We start from the raw sequence: 22,205 nt of genomic DNA on the forward strand, positions 1-22,205 counted from the left end.
TTTTATTTTTTTATGCAATCTCTATGTGGGGCTCAAACTCAGGACCCCGAGACCAAGAGTCCCATGTTCCACCAACTGAGCCGGGCAGGCGCCCCTCAAATGCTATTATTTGATCTTTCTCACAGTCCTGGATTTTACTGATTTTGACACCATTATTCAATGTTAGCTTTTTCTGAGATGGCAATTACCATACATGAATATTTCCCAAATCTAAAGAAGAAAAAGCTTCATTCTACAGACAACTATTACATGAAAGGCTGCCTTTCTTTTCTAATGATTAAAATCATGGGATTACTTAACCATTTGAGACTTAATTGAGAAAAATATGTAATTTAATCATACCCCCTAAATTTGGCCTAATTGTTATTCTACCTAATGTGTAACTTCAGCATGTTATAAGTTCAACATTTCAAAAGGTAAAACTGTTAAAATTACTAATTTGTTATTTAATATAAAAGCATATTAATAGGGGTGCCTGGGCGGCTCAGTGGATTAAGCCGCTGCCTTCGGCTCAGGTCATGATCTCAGTGTCCTGGGATCGAGCCCCGCGTCAGGCTCTTTGTTCAGCGGGGAGCCTGCTTCTCTCTCTCTCTGCCTGACTCTCTGCCTACTTGTGATCTCTCTCTCTCTGTCAAATAAATAAATAAAATTTAAAAAAAAAAAAAAAAGCATATTAATAGAGTGCCTGGCTGGCTCAATCAGAAAAGCATGTACCTAACTCTTGATCTCAGGGTGTGAGTTTGAGCCCCACATCGGATGCAGAGATTAACAAATATATATCAAAATATATATTAAATAAATATATATTAAATATATAAATAAATATATATTAAAATAGATGAATAAAAGTACATTAACTTACAACATTGTCAGCCCAATCTGCTAGGACTGTTGAGATATAGTTCACGGCATTGAGAATCGCACAGTATCGAAAGCCAAGGGAAGCTCTAGTCTCTTCTTTCATCACCTGAGTTAATCGTATCCTAAAATCATCTACTAAGTCCTTCTGTAACTCCAGGAACTGTAGCTTTCTGGAAGCTGTGGGGAGATTTTTATATCTGTCTGTGGAAAAAGTAAGACATGAAGGTTTGGGTTCCATCCATTATACAGTTAGAGGCTTTCCTATTGACACTGTTGGGTGCCTTTGTCAAAAACTCTATCAACTGGAGGCACCTGAGTGGCTCAGTGGGTTAAAGCCTCTACCTTCGGCTCAGGTCATGATCCCAGGGTCCTGGGATCAAGCCCCACATCGGACTCCCTGCTCAGTGGGGAGCCTCTGCCTACTTATGATCTCTGTCAAATAAATAAATAAATAAATAAAAGCACCAAAAACCTCTATCAACTGTTCATGTACGGACTTATTTCTACACTTTATAAGGGTATGGGTTTCACAAGTATATGTACTTGTCAAAACTCACTGAACTGTATACTTCAGATTCATGTCTTTTACTATGTATAAATCACATGTCAAATTTTTTAAGGCATGAGGAATTTGTAGATGGTGCCTGATTTATGATGGTTCAACTTAAGATTTTTCAAGTTTACAATAGTGCAAAGGCCATATGCATTCATAGAAACGACTTCAAATTTTTTATTTGGATCTTTTTGCAGACTAGCAATATGGGGTACAATCCTCTCATGACCCTGGGCAGTGGGAGCAAGCCACAGCTCTGTCAGCCACGGGACAGAGAGGGCAGACAACCGATGCCTTTACAGAATGGTTGTACCCACACAACCATTTTGGTTTTTGCCACCAGTGCAGCACTCAATACATTGCATGAGACAGTCAATACCTTATCATAAAATAGGCTTTCTGTTAGATGATTTTGCCCAGTGAATGGCTAATGTTAATGTTGTGAGCATGTGCAAGGTAGACTGTGATATTCAGTAGGTTAGGCGTATTAAATGCATTTTTGACTTGGAATATTTTCATTTAGGATAGGTTTATGAGGCTATAGCCCCACTGTAAGTCAAAGATCTATATATACAAAAATCATTCCATTTCTTCAACAAAAAAAATGACTTATTTTTTCACAGGAGGAAGGGGCACTTGGGTGGCCCAGTCAGCTAAATGTCTGCCTTCGACTTGGGTCATGGTCCCAGGGTCCTGGGATGGAGCCCTGTGTCGGGCTCCCTGAGGGAGCCTGCTTCTCTCTCTCCCTCTTCGTCTCTATCTCCCTCTGCCCCTCCCCCTGCTCAGGTTCTCTCTCTGTCAAATAAATGAAATCTTCAAAAAAAAAAAAAAAGTTTATTTATTTATTTTTTTTTTTTTAAGATTTCATTTATTTATTTGACAGAGACACAGAGAGAGAGGGAACACAAGCAGGGGGAGTGGGAGTCTTCTTGCCAAGCAGGGAGCCCAATGCAGGGCTAGATCCCAGGACTCTGGGATCATGACCTGAGCTGAAAGTAGACGCTTAATGAGTGAGCCACCCAGGCACCTTCCAAAAAAAAAGTTTTTTTAGATTTCTTGTGTGTTCTAGTGTTTTTCATATTCTTCACACAATGAAGAATATGGAGTTATTTACTGGCTAGGCTGGAATGACACTTCTTCAGGTGACTACCCAGGCCCAAGAAATGGACAAGCTAGAAGAGGATGGTACTGAGGGCTCAGGGGCACCTGGAGCAGCAGCAAATCTGCAGTGGGACAATGCAGACAATTATGGGCCAAACAGGACTAGAGGCTGCTAGGCCCTCCTCCGGCCAGAAATTCTGGCACTGTAAGAAGAGTTCCTCTTACTATTCCAATCCTTAAAATCACTTTATTATTGTATTCTTTTTTTTTTTTTTTTAAGAATTTTATTTATTTATTTGACAGACAGAGATCACAAGTAGGCAGGGTCAAGCAGAAAGAGAGGAGGAAGCAGGCTCCCTACTGAGCAGAGAGCCTGATGCGGGACTCGATCCCAGGACTCCGGGATCATGACCTGAGCCGAAGACAGAGGCTTAACCCACTGAGCCATCCAGGTGCCCCTATTATTGTATTCTTCTGCAATCTTTTCTTTTTTAAAAGATTTTATTTATTTACTTGAGAGAGAGAGCACGAGAGAGAGAGTGAACAAGCATGAGTCAGGGGGCAGAGGGAGAGGGAGAAGCAGGCTCCCCACTGAGCAGGGAACCCGATGCGGGACTCGATCCCAGGACCCTGGGATCAGGACCTGAGCGAAAGGCAGACACCCAACCGACTAAGCGACCCAGGGGTCCCTTCTGCAATCTTTTCTATTTCAAGGAGAAAAATAACAGTATTTAAAATTCAGCGCCTGGGTGGCTCAGTGGGTTAAGCCTCTGCCTTCGGCTCAGGTCATGATCTCAGGGTCCTGGGATCGAGTTCCACATTGGGCTCTCTGCTTGGAAGGAAGCCTGCTTCCTCCTCTCTCTCTCTGTCTACTTGTGCTCTCTCTCTGTCAAATAAATAAACAACATCTTAAAAAATAATAATAATAAATAAAATAAAATTCAGGTCAATCTACTGAAGAAACTTAAGCTGAATGGCAAAAGAATTCAGGTAATAAAAATAAATTCTCGGGGCGCCTGGGTGGCTCAGTGAGTTAAAGGCTCTGCCTTCAGCTTGGGTCATGATCCCAGGGTCCTGGGATCGAGCCCCACATCAGGCTCTCTGCTCCGAGGGTAGCCTGCTTCGCCCCCCCCACCCCCGTGCCTGCCTCTCTGCCTACTTGTGATCTCTGTCTGTCAAATAAATAAATAAAATCTTTTTAAAATAAATAAATAAATAAAATAAATTCTCATTATTTTTAGGTAGCCATTCAGGAATTTCCTCCTCATATATACCAATGTTTAAGATATTAAATTATTAAAAATCTGAAAGAAGTATATTGTACTAGGATTCTACCAAGATAGAAACTGTATTTAAAGATATTAAAATAACCACTATATGATATTAATTTTGTTGAACTACTTGAAAAAGTACCATATAAAGAATCAGTACTTTTAAAACAAAGTTATATCTTAAAAGACTTCTACTTACCAGTTATTACCAGTAGTAGCGTCATAAAAGTCTCTGCACAATCTGGAACTTTCATCTCATCCACATCGGTGATATCCTTATATTGGGACACCCAGGCAGCTTCTGATGAAAGCATAGAGTCCATTTTTTGAAGAGCAACTAATATGCAGAAAAAGGGAATATGTCAATTAAGTAGTTACAGATACTCTTATTTTTCAGCACAATTTTTAGGAATGACTTTCCTGTAAAAAGTAAACAAATCCACAATCCCCTACTGGTTGCATTATATTTAACATGCTCTGGTTTAGGGTTGAACAAGATACTTGACTTCTCCCTGCCACCCCTACCCAAAATCTTCAAAATATTTACATTGATTAGACAAGCTACAACCAACAGTTTCTACCAATTACAGAAATAATGTATTGGGACGCCTGGGTGGCGCAGTTGGTTGGACGACTGCCTTCGGCTCAGGGCGTGATCCTGGAGTCCCGGGATCGAGTCCCACATCAGGCTCCCAGCTCCATGGGGAGTATGCTTCGCTCTCTGACCTTCTCCCCTCTCATGCTCTCTCTCACTGTCAGTCTCTCTCAAATAAATAAATAAAATCTTTAAAAAAAAAAAAAAAAGAAATAATGTAGTATAATCAGTAGGACAGGTAATTGTATAGACTACTGGCTTGAATGCTGCATTCTGGAAACACGTACAGTCTAAGTATAAATTCAAGAGAAACTGAAGTTTGATGGGAAGCAAATAAGGCACCTTAGTAAACCATGACCAAGAAAAATTCAGATGACTCTAGTTTTCTACCCAGAGCTGGGGAAGAAAAACACCAAATATTAATACCCACAAAAGAAGACAATTCTTCCCACCCGATGGCTACAAGAGCACTTACATTTTCTCTCCACAGTCAACCATCTCTGAAAACAGGTTTCCTCTGACAGAATATGCATACAGTTGGCAAACGTGTCAGGATAGCCATAAACACTGTGTAGCTCCCTTTCGAACAAAAGCACCTCATCCACCAAATGACAGAAGAGACTGTCATCGTAGAGCAGACACGGAATATCAGCAGCTAACTTCTCCAGAACGAGCATCATAAGGCCCCGGGAAAATTCGAGCTGAAAGAAATATGTACGCATAAGGTAATGTAGACAACAGGTTATTTGTGGACACATCCAACTCTAAAATTGAAATGCTTAGGACCGAGTCTCTTACCCTAGCATTTACCGAAGGGCCCACTTTGTCCAAAATCGGCTGAATCTTCTCATCCAGAAACTGAGAGTGATTCCCAATCCACATAAGCACCTGAGCCAGGTACCATTCAGGCTAAGGAAAGAAGTGAAACAGTTTGAATTCTTAATTCTTAAGTCATTCCAAGTAGAGAGTTACAATTAAAGGGCTCTATTTAATTGTATACAAGCGGTACTTACAAAAATTAGTTGAAAATTCCTAAATGTAAGAACGCAATTTCTATTCTGAACTTTAAGGTCATGCAAAGCTTAATAATCAAATGTACCCCAATATATTCCCAGCAAATTCCCAAAAGTGGCAGAAGTCAATAAACTCATATAAAGTTACAGTACCATGTATATTGAAAATGTGGCACTTTGGGGATACCTAGGTGGCTCAGTGGGTTAAGCGTCTGCCTTCGGCTCATGTTGTGATCCCAGTGTCCTGGGATCGAGTCCCACATCAGGCTCCCTGCTCAGTGGGGAACCTGCCCCCCCATAAATAAATAAATAATTTTTAAAAAATAAAATAAAGTTAACAAAATAAGTTGTTTTTGTGTATTTCTCTGGAAATACACAAAATGAGTATTACAAAGATCTGACAGCCTTTAAATTGGTTGGGGTTTTTTTTGGCCATAGCATTCCAAAATAACTTTTAAACTTGATTTTCTTCTGCTCTGTCTTTTAAAAAAGTAAATTAGGGGCACCTGGGTGGCTCAGTGGGTTAAGCCGCTGCCTTCGGATCAGGTCATGATCTCAGGGTCCTGGGATTGAGTCCCGCATCGGGCTCTCTGCTCAGCAGGGGGACTGCTTCCATTCCTCTCTCTCTGCCTGCCTCTCTGCCTACCTGTGATCTCTCTCTGTCAAATAAATAAATAAAATCTTTAAAAAAATAAAATAAAATAAAAATAAAAATGTAAATTAACAAAACAAAACAACATATGCCTTAAAATAGATATAATCACAGAAAAATAATGTAAGCAGCAGCTTTTATGAAATTGTCCCTAGAGCCGATTCTACAAACCTTCCAAGTTTTGTTGGGCTAGTATTCAAAAACATTTACTGGGTGGTAAATCACTGTTGTGTGCTAGATGTTGGAAATACAAACATGAGTAACAAACACCTGTAATCTCAGGGACTGCATGGTTTAGGCTTGATGACAGTGAAAGTACTTTAGGAAGGAGTCAACATAACACAATTTTCTCACCTTTCTTCCTGCTTCTCTAGAGCTTTAGGTTTATTGCTATGTTTCACTTACCACTTACTAATTGATTCTACTCTTGTTTCCACCAATACCCCATCCAAAAAAGGAGGAGCCCCATAAACACAGAAGAAGCCGAATTTAAGAACCAAGGGGATAAAAAAAGAACCAGGAAAAAACTGCTGTGACATTTGTGGGGCACTGTTTACACCTGGCCCCACACACTTCACTGTGCAAATTGCTCCTTCAGGTTTATAAATATATCAGAAAGAGAAGTAGAAGGCAAGATAGCCGAGTATTAGCTTTTTTTTTTTTTTAAGATTTTATTTATTTATTTGACAGACAGAGATCACAAGTAGGCAGAGAGGCAGGCAGAGAGAGAGGAGGAAGCAGGCTCCCCACTGAGCAGAGAGCCCAATGCAAGGCTTGATCCCAGGACCCTGGGATCATGACCTGAGCTGAAGGCAGAGGCTTTAACCCACTGAGCCACCCAGGCACCCCAAGTATTAGCTTTTGAATAGATTGTTGATGCTAAAATGATTTGTGGCCATAAGGGCATGACATGCTAATGAGTAAGCAGATTTTGACAACCTCTCGAGAAAAGTCCGAAAATAGATCTATTTTTTTTAATGCCAAATTTTTTTCCTTTTTATTTATTTGATAGAAAAAGAAATCACAAGTAGGCAGAGAAGCAGCAGAGAGAGAGACAGGGAAGCAGGCTCCCCACTGAGCAGAGAGCCCAATGCAGGGCTCGATCCCAGGACTATGAGACCATGACCTGAGCCAAAGGCAGAAGCTTAACCCACTGAGCCACCCAGGCACCCCAGAAATAGATCTATTAAGGACAGTGACAAAATAGGAATTTAACTCTTTTTTTTTTTAAAGATTTTATTTATTTATTTGACAGAGAGATATCACAGGTAGGCATAGAGGCAGGCAGAGAGAGAGAGAGGAGGAAGCAGGCTCCCTGCTGAGCAGAGTGCCCGATACGGGACTCGATCCCAGGACCCTGAGATCATGACCTGAGCAGAAGGCAGAGGCTTAACCCACTGAGCCACCCAGGTGGGAATTTAACTCTTTAGAGAAAAAAAATGTGAATGCAATCAGATTTTAACTTAAACCAGAAAAGTAAAGAACACTTCGCATTTGCTATTAATAAAAACCAAGGACAAAAGAGTTGAGAAAACATACCTTGCTTATAACATTAGTCTGTCGGTTCCCTCTGAAGTGATACCTGAACCTCTTCTGGAGGGGTGTCAGCATGACCTGGATGGGCAGAATGATAGCCGGGCAAGCAGGAAGACAGTATTTCTCTGGAAGTTGTTTTGGCTCAGTAAGTAATTCATCTCTGACAGAGTCGAGTCAAGGGAAAAAATATTTATATGTGTGTGTATATGTATATGTGATATATTTTCCCAACAAATATATGACTAGATAAAATTAATTAAAATACAGAAAATGTTACATTACATATGATTTCAATAAAAAGTGCACAAAAATGTTCTTAAAATTAATCTATCTTCCCTAAAATGAAAAATAGTAGTAAGGAACGAAACACATTCAAGTAATTGCTTTATTGGGGCTCCTGGGTGGCTCAGTTGGTTAAGTGACTGCCTCGGCTCAGGTCATGATCCCAGAGTCCTAGGACTGAGTCCCGCACCAGGCTCCCAGCTCAGCAGGAGCCTGCTTCTCCCTCTGACCCTCTCCAATCTCATGCTGCTCTCAAATAAATAAATCTTTAACAACAACAAAAAAAGTAATCACTTTATTAAATTGACACAAAGTTACTAAGATCTCCTCCCAACTGCTTTATTTTTTCTTCCAAGAGACCTACGTGTGATGTAAACTTGGGTCGGTCATATTTCAGCCTGACCCTCCCCTGCCCCACATGTAATTCACTCGAAAGGAGAATAATCTACCACCCCATGGGTATATAAATATAAAGGTAAGACCAAACCCAGTACCCCTACTTGACTTCTTGGCCACTTTCAAAGTTTTACTCTCCAGCCACGAATCCACTCTTTAAAAAAAAGCCATTTTGGGGCGCCTGGGTGGCTCAGTGGGTTAAGCCGCTGCCTTCAGCTCAGGTCATGATCTCGGGGTCCTGGGATCGAGTCCCACATCGGGCTCTCTGCTCAGCAGGGAGCCTGCTTCCCTCTATCTCCCTCTCTGCCTGCCTCTCCATCTGCTTGTGATCTCTCTCTGTCAAATAAATAAATAAAATCTTTAAAAAATATATATATATATATATATATATATTTTTTAAAAAGCCATTTTACTAAGTTTGAACTCCAACAAAGATACGAGGTTTGTAGTTTCAGAAGCTGACAAAACAGCGTCTCCAGGTTAGTGTAGATGTCAGGGGCACTGGCTGGTCGACTCAAGCCAGCAGCTTGAGACTGGGGGGGTGTGATGAAGGGCCAATGAAGTTGGGCCAAAATTTCCTCAAAATCACTGTAACAGAAAAGTAACACCCATGTTTCAGTTAAAATACAAGTCACGAAATATCCTTCTGAAAGCAATTACCATGCAATATAATTCCTTACCTTGTAAGCTTGTCCTTGAGAATCTTGTGCCAGAATTTAACAGTGGCTCTCATGAAAGTGAGAAGATGAGTACAAGATGATTCCTGAAGCTTGATGTCAAGTTCCGCCATGTACGCCAGAATCGAGGCTGCCTCTGGGACGTTATTGGTCATCAGATACTGCTGAATGTTATCGCTGCAAAATGAGGCAAAGCAAACTTCAAAGATGGTTTGTTCAAGAGAATTCCAAATGCAGAAAAACTGTTTCTCCTTCCTGCCGTATATCAAGTTTCATACAAGGAAAAAGGAAGCACCAGCTAGAAGTGGCTTTTTTACCAATGTGGCCAAAGCTTAAAATGGTTCTAGGTAAGCCAGAAGTGAAGATTTCCATGTAAAGCCAATTAATCAAATTCTTTGAAACCAGCCAAACAGATCCCATGAACTACCATTTTGCTTATTTGCCTTTATAAAGCAAACACTTTGTTTAAAAATTAGATGTTGCATGTCAACTATACTTTTAAAAAAAATTAGGAAAATTAAAATGAGATATTTCTTTTGATAAAAATACATATTCTAGGGGCACCTACATGGCTTCATCAGTTAAGCACCCAACTCTTGGGTTCTGTGGGGCTCAGTCAGTTAAGCATCTGCCTTCGGCTCAGGTCATGATCTCAGGGCCCTGGAATCAAGTCCTGCATCAGGCTCCTTGCTCAGTGGGCAGCCTGCTTCCTCCTCTCCCTTTGCCTGCTGTTTTTCCTGCTTGTGCTTTCTCTCCGTCAAATAAATAAATAAAGGGCGCCTGGGTGGCTCAGTGGGTTAAGCCGCTGCCTTCGGCTCAGGTCATGATCCCAGGGTCCTGGGATCGAGTACTGCATCGGGCTCTCTGCTCAGCGGGGAGCCTGCTTCCTCCTCTCTCTCTGCCTGCCTCTGTGCCTGCTTGTGTTTCTCTCTCTGTCAAATAAATAAATAAAATCTTTAAAAAAATAAATAAATAAATAAATAAATAAAAATCTCTTTTTTTGGAAAGATTTTATTTATTTGACAGAGATCACAAGTAGGCAGAGAGGCAGGCAGAGAGGGGGGGAAGCAGGCTCCCCACTGAGCAGAGAGCCCGACGCAGGGCTCGATCCCAGGACCCTGAGATCACGACCTGAGCTGAACGCAGAGGCTTAAACCACTGAGGCTTAAACCACTGAGCGGGCACCCCAATAAATAAAAATCTTTTAAAAAAATGGGGTGCCCGGGTGGCTCGGGGGGCTAAAGCCTCTGCCTTCGGCTCAGGTAATGATCCCAGAGTTCTGGGATCGATCCCCACGTTGGGCTCTCTGCTTGGCGGGAAGCCTGCTTCCTCCTCTCTCTCTGTCTGTCTCTCTGCCTACTTGTGATCTCTATCTGTCAAATAAGTAAAATAAAATCTTAAAAAAAAAAAAAGACTATCAAGAAACCAACTCATTTAGAAAAAAAAGCATCCAACTCTTGATTTCGACTCAGGTCATGAGATCGAGCCCCCCCTACCCCCGCCATGCCCTTGCACGGAGCCTACTTAAGATTCTCTCCCTCTGCCTCTCCCTGCTTGAACTCGCTCACAAAACAAAAACCCATAGCAGTTAAAAAAAATAATAATATTCCATAGCTTAAACTAAGGAAAAGGAAAAAAAAACTTTTTAATTTTTAAAAAAATTTTTTAAAAACTTTATTTATTTGAGAGAGAGAGAGAGTGCAAGAGAGTAGTTGGAAGGGGCAGTCACTGAGGGAGAGAGAATCACAAGCAGACTCCCCACTGAGCACGGAGCCTGACAGGGGGCTCAGTCTTAGGACCTGAGCAGAAATCAAAAATCAAATGTTCAATTGACGGAGCCACACAGCTGCCCCAGAACCCTGTTCTTCAATTAATTAATTAAGATGTTAACATATTTATTTATTTGACACAGAGAGAGAGCACAAGCAAGGGGAGCAGGAGAGGGAGAAGTAGGCTCCTCACCGAGCAGGAAGCCCGACATGGGGCTCAGTCCCAGGACCCTGGGATCATCATGACCCAAGCTGAAGGCAGCTGCTTAACCAACTGAGCCACTCAGGTGCCCGACACGGCTCTTTTAAAAAAGAGAGTGCTAATGAAAAGCAGGTGAACATTAGAGAGAACTTAGAAGATGAAGAAAATCTCAGAAGCCCTAAGGAAGTCAGAAATAGAGATTTATCTTGAAGACCTAAAGGAAAGATCTTGCATGTTATTAAAGAAAGAAAGAGCTGTGCTCTACTTGATTATGAATTTGATTCCTATTTTTTTTTTAAGATTCCATTTATTTATTTTGACAGAAAGAGAGAGAGAACACGAGCAGGGGGAGGCAGATGGAGAGGGAGAAGCAGGTTCCTTGCTGAGCCACATGCAGGACTCGATACCAGGACCCTGGGATCATGACCTGAGCTGAAAGCAGACACTTAACCAACTGAGCCACCCAGATGCCCTGTTTCCTACTTCTAATATGATTTCCAGGCCAAATGTCTCTTGTGTTTTTTTTAAGATTTTATTTATTTATTTGACAGACAGACATCACAAGTAGGCAGAGAGGCAGGCAGAGAGAAAGGGGGAAGCAGGCTCCCCACTGAGCAGAGAGCCCAATGCAGGGCTCAATCCCAGGCCCCTGAGATCATGACCTGAGCTGAAGGCAGAAGCTTAACCCACTGAGCCATCCAGGCACCCCCAAATATCTCTTTTAAACAATTCCAACATAGATAAAAGCTATCTACAACCATAGTCCTATTTTAATTAACCTATTACCTTGGCTACTACAAGAGTGAGGCTTTTAAACAATTTATTCTACTTAGAAAGGTTATTAATATTGCCCCTTATTGGTTTTATCTTTCAGAGGGGCAGGGGCAGTGAAGTAAAAAGAAAGAAGGTTTAAAATTCGTTCACTGCAAGTGATTTATCTAAACAAGGAGATGGTCTAAAAGGTTAAGCTGAGGGGCGCCTGGGTGGCTCAGTGGGTTAAGCTGCTGCCTTCGGCTCAGGTCATGATCTCAGGGTCCTGGGATCGAGTCCCACATCGGGCTCTCTGCTCAGCAGGGAGCCTGCTTCCCTTCCCCTCTCTCTCTGCCTGCCTCTCTGCCTGCCTCTCTGCCTACTTGTGATCTCTCTCTCTCTCTGTCAAATAAATAAATAAATAAATCTTAAAAAAAAAAAAAGGTTAAGCTGATATCTGGAATCACTGGTAAAACTACAACCTTGGGCATATCACTCTTGCTGTATATGTAAAACTCAGATGCAACTCAAAGATTTTCATACTGCACTGACAGGTAAAACTCTTTAAAATCTCAAGAAAAATGCAGGACAAAGTGATACCACATTACTCTTTGGGAGACATAACATAAAATATATTAACTGGGATGAATTTACAATGGGATATTAAGACTCTTGGATGGGGGCACCTGGGTGGCTCAGTGGGTTAAGCCGCTGCCTTCAGCTCAGGTCATGATCTCAGGGTCCTGGGATCGAGCCCCACATCAGGCTCTCTCCTCAGCAGGGAGCCTGCTTCCCTTCCTCTCTCTCTGCCTGCCTTTCTGCCTACTTGTGATCTCTGTCTGTCAAATAAATAAATAAATAATCTTAAAAAAAAAAAAAGACTCTTGGATGACCTTTCCTCCGTAAGTCTTCCAGACAACATGAATGGTTGCTGACAGCTTTGGAGCATGAGTAGTTGAAACCAAGCAGGATGGAACCATGCAGTTTGGAGGGGCTGGGGGACTGTATCATGAAACCAAATAATGTGCCAATCTAGGCAGAAATGTTCATTTAGCTTGTCTGAAAGGCAATATCAGACACAGTCAACACTGTAACACACATTCAATTCAGAAAAAAGTATGTACTTTTCCCCCTACCTATAGGTAGCAAAACTCTGTTACTCATCTAAGAATACTGTGTAGCTCTTGTTAGATGATTCCATTGGGGGCACCTGGGTGGCTCAGTCAGTTAAGCATCTGTCTTCAGCTCAGGTCATGATCCCCGGGGTGGGGGGGCAGTGTTTCCTGGAATGGAGCCCCACATGGGGCATCCTGCTCAGTGGAGAGTCTCACTCTCCCTCTCCCCCTGGGGTGCGCTAGTGCTCTCTCTCTCTCTCTCTGTCTCTCTCTCTCATGTTCTCTCTCAAATAAGTAAATGTCTTTTAAAAAAACGATTCTCATTTAAAACAATTCAAATTTTAGAGAAAACAATCCACTTCAAGTGACCATGTCTAAAAAGTAAAAGTAGAGAATATTACCATGTTGAAGAGTTGTTGTATTAATTTGGTTTTATAAATAACAGGGTTTTTTTTGTTTTGTTTTTGTTTTTTTTTTAAGATTTTATTTATTTATCAGAGAGAGAGAGGGAGAGAGCGAGCACAGGCAGACAGAGTGGCAGGCAGAGGCAGAGGCAGAGGGAGAAGCAGGCTCCCCGCCGAGCAAGGAGCCTGATGTGGGACTCGATCCCAGGACACTGGGATCATGACCTGAGCCGAAGGCACTGCTTAACCAACTGAGCCACCCAGGCGTCCCTATAAATAACAGTTTTTATTATGTGTTCACAACACAAGTATAGGACTTACAATTTTTACTTAGATTACTTTCTTTCAAATGCAAATTAGGCTCCCTGAAAACTTTATGTTCATTCACAATAAAGGAAAAGAATCATTATCATAATGCTATTTTCATAACAACTGGTAAAATTATATTATTATAATCTTTAATTAACTCAATTATTTAATGGCATGCATGCACTCACTAAGACAGAGCCTCAAAGGAAAATAATAATTATGAGAACAAAGAGGCCCTTTTTACCTTAGTTCTTCAATTTGTGAAATCCATTTAAGGTAAGCAAGATGGCGCTCAATCTCTGCAATTTGGCTGATCATGGCCCCAAGATCTTCCATCCAGGGCTGTGCGGTCAGCAAATGACTGTTAATGGAACTGAAGAGATGAGTTTCTTGCTCCAGAAACTGATTCAGGAATTGCTTTGATTCTTCTGCATTTTTTAAGGCACTCTGAATTCTTTTAGGGATTTCTGATGAAATCGTAAGTACCTGACCATACAGAAAACAAAAACAACAGCAATCAGATAAAATTTTCATAACCCTTTTCTTTAGACTATTACCTTCAAAATACACGTTTGTTCTAACAGAATTGAAAATTGTCAATTACAAGCTTCAAAAGAGAGGTGTGATTTCTGCATCCCGTACCCACCAAACCGAAACACGAAATGCTATACATGGAGATGTGTGGGGAGCGGCCTGTCGTCCCAGTAAACACCTCTGGATCTGCCCTCACGTAGCTCAGCACTTTCAGAAGGTCCAGCCAGACAATACTTTTATGCTTTATCTACTAAATACTTCGATTCAAAAACAAATGAAGCTCTGATTCTAAAAGTCTGAGTATCTGTATCTGTATGTCCCTAAAGTTACCCAGGTGATTATGATTTAAGTCCGGGTTGAGAACCACTGACCTGGTAAGATGATAACCAGATAATGCCTTGAGATATGGTATTTACTCATTCTTCTTACAGCACATGGAAAAACATATACAAACATTAGGTATCAATACAGTACAAAGGGGCGCCTGGGTGGCTCAGTGGGTTAAGCCACTGCCTTCGGCTCGGGTCATAATCTCAGGGTCCTGGGATCAAGTCCCACATCGGGCTCTCTGCTCAGCAGGGGGCCTGCTTCTCTCTCTCTCTCTCTCTCTCTGCCTGCCTCTCTGTCTACTTGTGATCTCTCTCTGTCAAATGGATAAATAAAATCTTTTAAAAAAAATACAGTACAAAGACTATTATAGGGGAATTACAATTTAATCAATACTGATTAGACACTTTGCACAAGGCCCTGTGCAAGGAACAGAGAAACAAGACAACCTCTGCCCTAAAGCTCAGTTCGTGTGGAAGAGAAATGTAAGCAAATACATCCTGTAATGTGGGAAGAATGCAATGAAAGAGAGATGCTAGGTGTAATGGTGACTAAGGTAGTGCTTCTCACACCGGAATGTGCACAGGAATCCCCTAGATATCTGGTATAAAGCCAACGTGAACTCATTAGGTCTAAAGTAGGGACTGAGATTCCGCGTGTCTAACAAGCTCTCACACTTTGGCCAACAAGGTTTTGAGGTGGTTGCCCGGCTCCTGCACAAACCTTCACAGGATGGGCGGGAATTTTCTGGGGAACTTTGGAAGGAAAGGGCATTCCAGGCAAAAGGAATGGCTCGGTTGCAATCAGAGAACAGCAACGAGCTGAGTAAGGCACAGAATACAGTTAAGGGAAAAAAAAACATAGGAAGAAGAGGTAAGTCTAGATTGGTAGGGAGAGAGACAATCACAGGGGCATCTTGTGCCTTAGAAGAATGTGGGCTTTTTCCAACAGACAATGGGAAGCCAGTAAGAGTTTCTTTTCTTTCTTTCTTTTTTTCTTTTAAGTAGACTCCATGTCTGCATGGAACCCAACGTGGGGTCATGATCCTGAGATCAAAACCTGAGCTGACCTCAAGAGTAGATGCTTAACCAACTGTGCCACCCAGGTGCCCCAAGAGATTTGAACAAGGAAATCATTCAGTTAGATTTATGATTTAGAAAATAAAGTGACAAAATATTATGTTTATTCTCCTATTATTTGCCATAATAAAAACTGGAAACATCAAAAATGTCAACCAACAAGGGCCTGGCCAAAGAAATTATGTACAGCTATAGCTGAATACCATAAAACGATTAAAAAAGAGAGCTCTAGGGGCGCCTGGGTGGCTCAGTGGATTAAGCCTCTGCCTTCAGCTCAGGTCATGATCTCAAGGTCCTGGGATCGAGCCCCGCATCGGGCTCTCTGCTCGGCGGTGAGCCTGCTTCCTCCTCTCTCTGCCTGCCTCTCTGCCTACTTGTGATCTTTCTCTCACTCTGTCAAATAAATAAATAAAACCTTTTAAAAAAAAAAAAAAAGAGAGCTCTATATACACTGATATGAAAAATTAGTATATTACATTAATTACAAAAAGTTAAGTGATACATATTTGACGTATGCATATGCTTATATATACATAAAAGCTGTTAACAATATTTTATATATATATATATATTTGCTTAATTACATATCACACAGTTTCTGTAAAGAATACAAATGAAAGATGTTAGCGTGGGGATGGGAAGGAAACAGATGATGTGCAAACCGCCATCAAGTGCAGGAGAGGCTGCAGCCCTAAACTGGGGTGAAAAGACACCAGAGACGTGAAGGGGGGCGAAACTCTGATGTCTCAGTGATGGGGAGGTGGAGGCAGGATGATGGGCAACCTGGGAGGGCTCCTAGTTTCAGGCCCGAGTGACAGGCAGATGGTGGTACCATTTTCCGAGGGGAAGCATCTTTAGAGAAGACATGCTGAATTTAAGGTTCAGTAGGGACTTCAGCAGAAGCTTCCACAATCATCAGGGAAATGAGCCTAACTGGGAAGTGGAGATAGACATAAAGAAAGATGACTTTCTGAGGAAGTCTAACAGTAAAAGGAATGAACACCTAGTAAAAGATGAGGGGAGGGTTTTTCGTTTGGGTTTTAAGGCAAACATCTGGGTGTGTTCCTGTGCTGAGGGGACAGGACTGGCTGAGGAGCAGAGGTTCTCACTACAAAAGTGTGAAGCAAGTTCACTCAGGTGGGAGGTGGGACCTGAGGCATGAGGACTGCTTCACATTGATCCTCTGCTGAATTACCAAGTAGAAATTATTGCAGATAAGTTTGTGGGCTGTGGTGTATACTATTCCAATAGAATTACGCTAAGCGCTCTCAATTTCTTCTTTTGGGAAAGGGCAAAGACAGAATGGCCAGATGGGGTAGTATCTTGGGGCAGAATTCTCAAGCACAGCTGGGGGGAGGAGCAGAGGAGCCGACCTTCCCAGGGAAGGAGCCATGGAAGCACTGCCGGGTGGGGCTGGAGACCACTCATCCAGGCCAGCCTCCTCGCACTCCTCTGTGGGATTCCTCAGAGAGCCCAGCACAGCCTGCCTGCAGGAGTGGAAGAGGAAGACGGGGCAGACTGGAGGTAGACATGGGGAAAGACAGGAAGACGGGAGGCCGGAGGTGCTGGGGATAGGAACACAGGACGACTGACAACCCAGGGCTAACACCATCATAGCCACACACAGTTTCCTTAGCCCAACATATTAGCTACAGGACATAAAGCTTTTATCCTTGACAAACACTGCTGCAAGTACAGAGATCCACTTGTTTTAAGATTATATTCATTGGGTGTTTTAAAAACTATTTTAGGGCGCCTGGGTGGCTCAGTGGGTTAAGCCGCTGCCTTCGGCTCAGGTCATGATCTCAGGGTCCTGGGATCGAGTCCCACATCGGGCTCTCTGCTCAGCGGGGAGCCTGCTTCCTCCTCTCTCTGCCTGCCTCTCTGCCTGCTTGTGATCTCTGTCTGTCAAATAAATAAATAAAATCTTTAAAAAAATAAATAGGGACGCCTGGGTGGCGCAGTTGGTTGGATGACTGCCTTCGGCTCAGGGCGTGATCCTGGAGTCCCGGGATCGAGTCCCACATCAGGCTCCCAGCTCCATGGGGAGTCTGCTTCGCTCTCTGACCTTCTCCTCGCTCGTGCTCTCTCTCACTGTCTCTCTCTCAAATAAATAAATAAATAAATAAATAAATAAATAAAAATAAAAACTATTTTAAGTAATACGTTCACTGTAAAAAGAAAACACTGAAAACACACAAAGATCTGAAGAAAATAAATCACCTGTTGATGCACCACCCAGAAATAACCACTATTATGTTATACTCACTTTCATGTTTTTTCCTTATGAGTGGGCATATACAAAGTTTGGAATGATGATGTTATAACATTTTTATATACCATGAAATGACTTAGTTGTAAAAGCACTTTAAAAGTCACTGTACGGGGGTGCCTGGGTGGCTCAGTGGGTTATGCCTCTGCCTTCAGCTCAGGGCATGATCTTAGGGTCCTGGGATTGAGCCCTGCATCAGGCTCCCTGCTCAGCAAGGAGTCTGCTTCCCCCTCTTTCTCTGCCTACCTCTCTCTGCCTACTTGTGATCTCTGTCTGTGAAATAAATAAATAAAATCTTAAAAAAAATAAAAATAAAAATAAGATCACTGTATGAAAAGCTACTTAAAACGTTAGCTGTCATTATATTTTTGACAGAGAAAGACACAATAAGAGAGGAAACACAAGGGCGCCTGGGTGGCTCAGTGGGTTAAGCCGCTGCCTTCGGCTCGGGTCATGATCTCAGGATCCTGGGATCGAGTCCCGCATCGGGCTCTCTGCTCAGCGGGGAGCCTGCTTCCTCCTCTCTCTCTCTCTGCCTGCCTCTCTGCCTACTTGTGATCTCTCTCTGTCAAGTAAATAAATAAAATCTTTTTAAAAAAAAAAAAAAAGAGGAAACACAAGCAGGGGGAGTGGGAGAAGAAGCAGGCTTCCCACTGAGCAGAGAGCCCTATGCAAGGCTCGAACCCAGGACCCTGGGATCACAACCCAAGCTGAAGGCAGGCGCTTAAAGACTGAGCCACTCAGGCGCCCCAGTTGTCATTATATTTTTAAAACCCAAATGGTATCAGCAGGAACTTTGTCTTTTTTTTTTTTTTTTTAAGATTTTATTTTTAGGTAATCTCTCCACCCAACATGGGGCTCAAACCCACAACTCCGAGATTAAGAATCATACATTCCATTGACTGGGCCAGCCAGGTGGCCCCAGGATCTTTGTCTTTTACATAATTCATAAAATACCTAGCACACTGTAAGTCTTAAAACCTATTAAACAATTTTAAATGATTAGACTATTAGTCATAAGCTGTATCTTCAAAATTCCCTATATAATAACGGTTATGTGTATACCTCTGATTTTATTTCAATGAGTTTTAATACTTGCCTGTTCTTCTAACTGCATTTTATTTTCTGTCATCTGTTCTATGAGTTTATCAAGTTTCTTTAAAGATTTAAGGTCACTTCCAACTTCCTTTTCTATAAATGCAGACACGTAAGAAAGGAGATCACCATTATCTGTATCTTCATTGACTTGTTCATTTCCAACAAGAGCTGTAATATGCACATCACCTAAAACAAAAGAATATTATTCAACATTACTAAGTACCATGGAGTTAAAAGAAATACAAAAGATATACAAAGCAATATATCTACTTTCAAAGGTCAGTAATTTAAAGAAAACACTATATACGGTATGCATATATATGTTCATGTATATATATATATACACCATATACACACATACAAAAATACCAAAATGTATATATATAATATGTATAGATGTATATAAATATATGTGGATTTTTTTTATTTTTTTACACACACACACACACACACACACACATACACCCAAATGAATAGCTATAAAGTAATCTATCAATCAAGTACTACAAAATGCTTAGGAGCTGAGGAAATTCAGAGGAAGGAAAAATCCTGAGGTCTGTCCTAGTAACCATGGGTTTCAACTGATGTTGGCATGACAATGCAGTTATAAGCACATATTAAACTTTTCCAGAAGACTTTTATCTTATGAATCTATTTTATTACTAGAGGAAAAAAAGGTCAAATACTATTTTATGGATGTGGTTTTTATTACAGTAGTAATATATTTTCAAAATTTGTAAGGAAACAGATAATGTGATCTAGAATAACACCAGAGGACTCTGATTTTAAAATGTTAAAAAAAGGGGGGCGCCTGGGTGGCTCAGTGGGTTAAGCCGCTGCCTTCGGCTCAGGTCATGATCTCAGGGTCCTGGGATCGAGTCCCTCATCGGGCTCTCTGCTCAGCAGGGAGCCTGCTTCCCTCTCTCTCTCTGCCTGCCTCTCCATCTACGTGTGATTTCTCTCTGTCAAATAAATAAATAAAATCTTTAAAAAAAAATGTTAAAAAAAGGAAAAAGTATGCAAAGATTTCAAGTATATGAAAAAAAATTTGAAAGGCTAACCAATGAGTTAAAAACTCCTCCTTATGTAAGAGTAAAAAAGTTTTAGGTGCACCTGGATGGCTCAGTCGGTTAAGCATCCAACTCTTGGTTTCAGCTCAGATCATGATCTCAGGATCATGAGATTAAGGCCCACATCAGGCTCCATGATCAGTGAAGAGACTGCTTGAGATTCTCTCTCTCCCTCTCCCTTTGCCCCTCCTCTGCTCGTGTACATACACACACAAACACACACACACACACACACACACTCTCTCTCTTTCTCTCTCTCTCTCTCATAAACAGATAAATCTTTTTTATGTTAAAGATTTATTTATTTATTTATTTTTAAAGATTTTATTTATTTATTTGTCAGAGAGAGAGGGAGAGAGAGCGAGCACAGGCAGACAGAGTGGAAGGCAGAGTCAGAGGGAGAAGCAGGCTCCCTGCGGAGCAAGGAGCCCCATGTGGGACTCGATCCCAGGACGCTGGGATCATGACCTGAGCCGAAGGCAGCTGCTTAACCAACTGAGCCACCCAGGCGTCCCAAGATTTATTTATTTATTTATTTGACAGACAGGGATCACAAGGAGGCAGAGAGGCAGGTGGAGAGAGAGGGGAAGCAGGCTCCCTGGGGAGCAGAGAGCCCAATGTGGGGCTCAATCCCAGGATCCTGGGATCATGTACTGAGCCAAAGGCAGAGGCCCTAACCCACTGAGCCACCCAGGTGCCCCTCTTTTTTCAAAAAGTAAAAAAAAATAAATAAATAAAATTTTTAAAATTTGGGCCGCTGCCTTCGGCTCGGGTCATGATCTCAGGGTCCTGGGATCGAGTCCCGCATTGGGCTCTCTGCTCAGCGGGGAGCCTGCTTCCTCCTCTCTCTCTCTGCCTGCCTCTCTGCCCACTTGTGATCTCTCTCTCTGTCAAATAAATAAATAAAATCTTTTAAAAAATTTTTTTTTAATTTAAAAAAAAATTTAATTTTTTTCAATGCCATTTTTTCAAATGCCGTTGTACAAAGTAAGATGCCCATGTTGGAAAAAGAAGTATAAAAGGAAGTGTGAAAGCAAACACAAATTACTAAGAAAAACTCAAAATGACAGGTGCAACCACTAATTTTACAGTCTGAAGTGAGACTCCTTCCACAGCAAATAAACTGGACTTGAACTGGGTCATCCAAGTTTATATACACTTACTAAATGTGACGAAAACAGATGACTTGGAACCCTGAGCCAATTCTATGGAGGAGTGGTGGCAGAGGCAGCACGGCCTGTGACGGAGCGAACAATGCCCAGTGAAAACAGGAACACTGTGTAACTTTTCTCTCACCCGATTTAGCGGGTGGGATTTCCCAAAAAGACCATTCCTCACTCTGCACTTGAACGCCAATTGTTTCCTCTCAGTTCCAAGTCAGTTTTTCACTCTGCAAGCATCTATACCTTCTTCCACAATCCACAATGTTTCAGAAATAATTAAGTCAGCAAGGAAGGTAGGAATGACGTGATCTGTAGTTGCTACAGAGGCTCTTTCCACTCGAGCCCTGTGTGTTAGATAAACTGTTTCCTCTGGGGTATCTGTTGCATGTGCAGGCTGTCCCCCTTTGCTTACTTATGGTACCCCTCTTCCTGGAAAAGTTTAGGAAACTTGGTACAATGGTGGCTGCTTTTCCACAATTTGAATTATTCCACAGACAGAGCTTAAAGCCCCTAGATTTGGTAGTACCTACAGATTTTTTAAAAGGTGGTGGGGGGAGCTTGGGTGGCACAGGTAGTTGAGTATCTGACTCTTGGTTTCAGCTCTGGTGGTGATCTTGGGGGGTGTGAGATCAAAACCCACATCAGGCTCCACATTCAGCAGGGAGTCGGCTTGTCTCTCTCCCATCCCCTCTGCAATACCCGCCTCCCGCTTGTGCTCTTCTCTCTCTCTCAAATAAAGTCTTAAAGATTTTTTTTTTTTTAAATTTGACAGAGAGAGAGAGATCTCAAGTAGGCAGAGAGGCAGGCAGAGATAGAGGGGGAAGCAGGCTCCCTGCTGAGCAGAGAGTCCGATTCGGGGCTTGATCCCAAGACCCTGAGATCATGACCTAAGCTGAAGGCAGAGGCTTAACCCACTGAGCCACCCAAGTGCCCTCAAATAAGTAAAATCTTTAAAAAAAAAAAAGATAATGTAAGAGGAATAGCCATTGGTCTTCGGATGAAAATAAGTGCTATAAAATAAGGTCCCAGACAAAAAGCAGACTTCCTAGAAACCAAACCTTAGAATAAACCTGAACATACAGTGCATTTCTCTACTTCAGGTTTAACTAAAGGATTTGGTCCTCTCTAAACAAACCATTCATAATGAGTTTATAAACAAATTAAAAGCTTAATTAA

At 41.8% G+C, this 22,205-nt stretch overlaps 1 protein-coding gene across 1 annotated transcript in view; it reads right to left on the reverse strand.

Moving 5' to 3' along the window:
* RINT1 (RAD50 interactor 1) overlaps positions 1–22,205 on the reverse strand; it is a 37,337-nt gene that overhangs the window by 11,547 nt on the left and 3,585 nt on the right. Inside the window, exons 3-11 of the mRNA XM_044245834.1 lie at positions 18,798–18,982; positions 13,731–13,972; positions 8,941–9,114; positions 8,699–8,848; positions 7,586–7,742; positions 5,180–5,290; positions 4,857–5,082; positions 3,986–4,123; positions 863–1,062 (exon numbers count right to left, since the gene is read on the reverse strand). Coding sequence (XP_044101769.1) covers positions 863–1,062; positions 3,986–4,123; positions 4,857–5,082; positions 5,180–5,290; positions 7,586–7,742; positions 8,699–8,848; positions 8,941–9,114; positions 13,731–13,972; positions 18,798–18,982 — 1,583 coding nt within the window. The remainder of the gene's footprint in view (positions 1–862; positions 1,063–3,985; positions 4,124–4,856; positions 5,083–5,179; positions 5,291–7,585; positions 7,743–8,698; positions 8,849–8,940; positions 9,115–13,730; positions 13,973–18,797; positions 18,983–22,205) is intronic.

Source organism: Neovison vison, chromosome 4, assembly GCF_020171115.1.
Source record: "Neovison vison isolate M4711 chromosome 4, ASM_NN_V1, whole genome shotgun sequence".
Classification (NCBI taxonomy): domain Eukaryota; kingdom Metazoa; phylum Chordata; class Mammalia; order Carnivora; family Mustelidae; genus Neogale; species Neogale vison.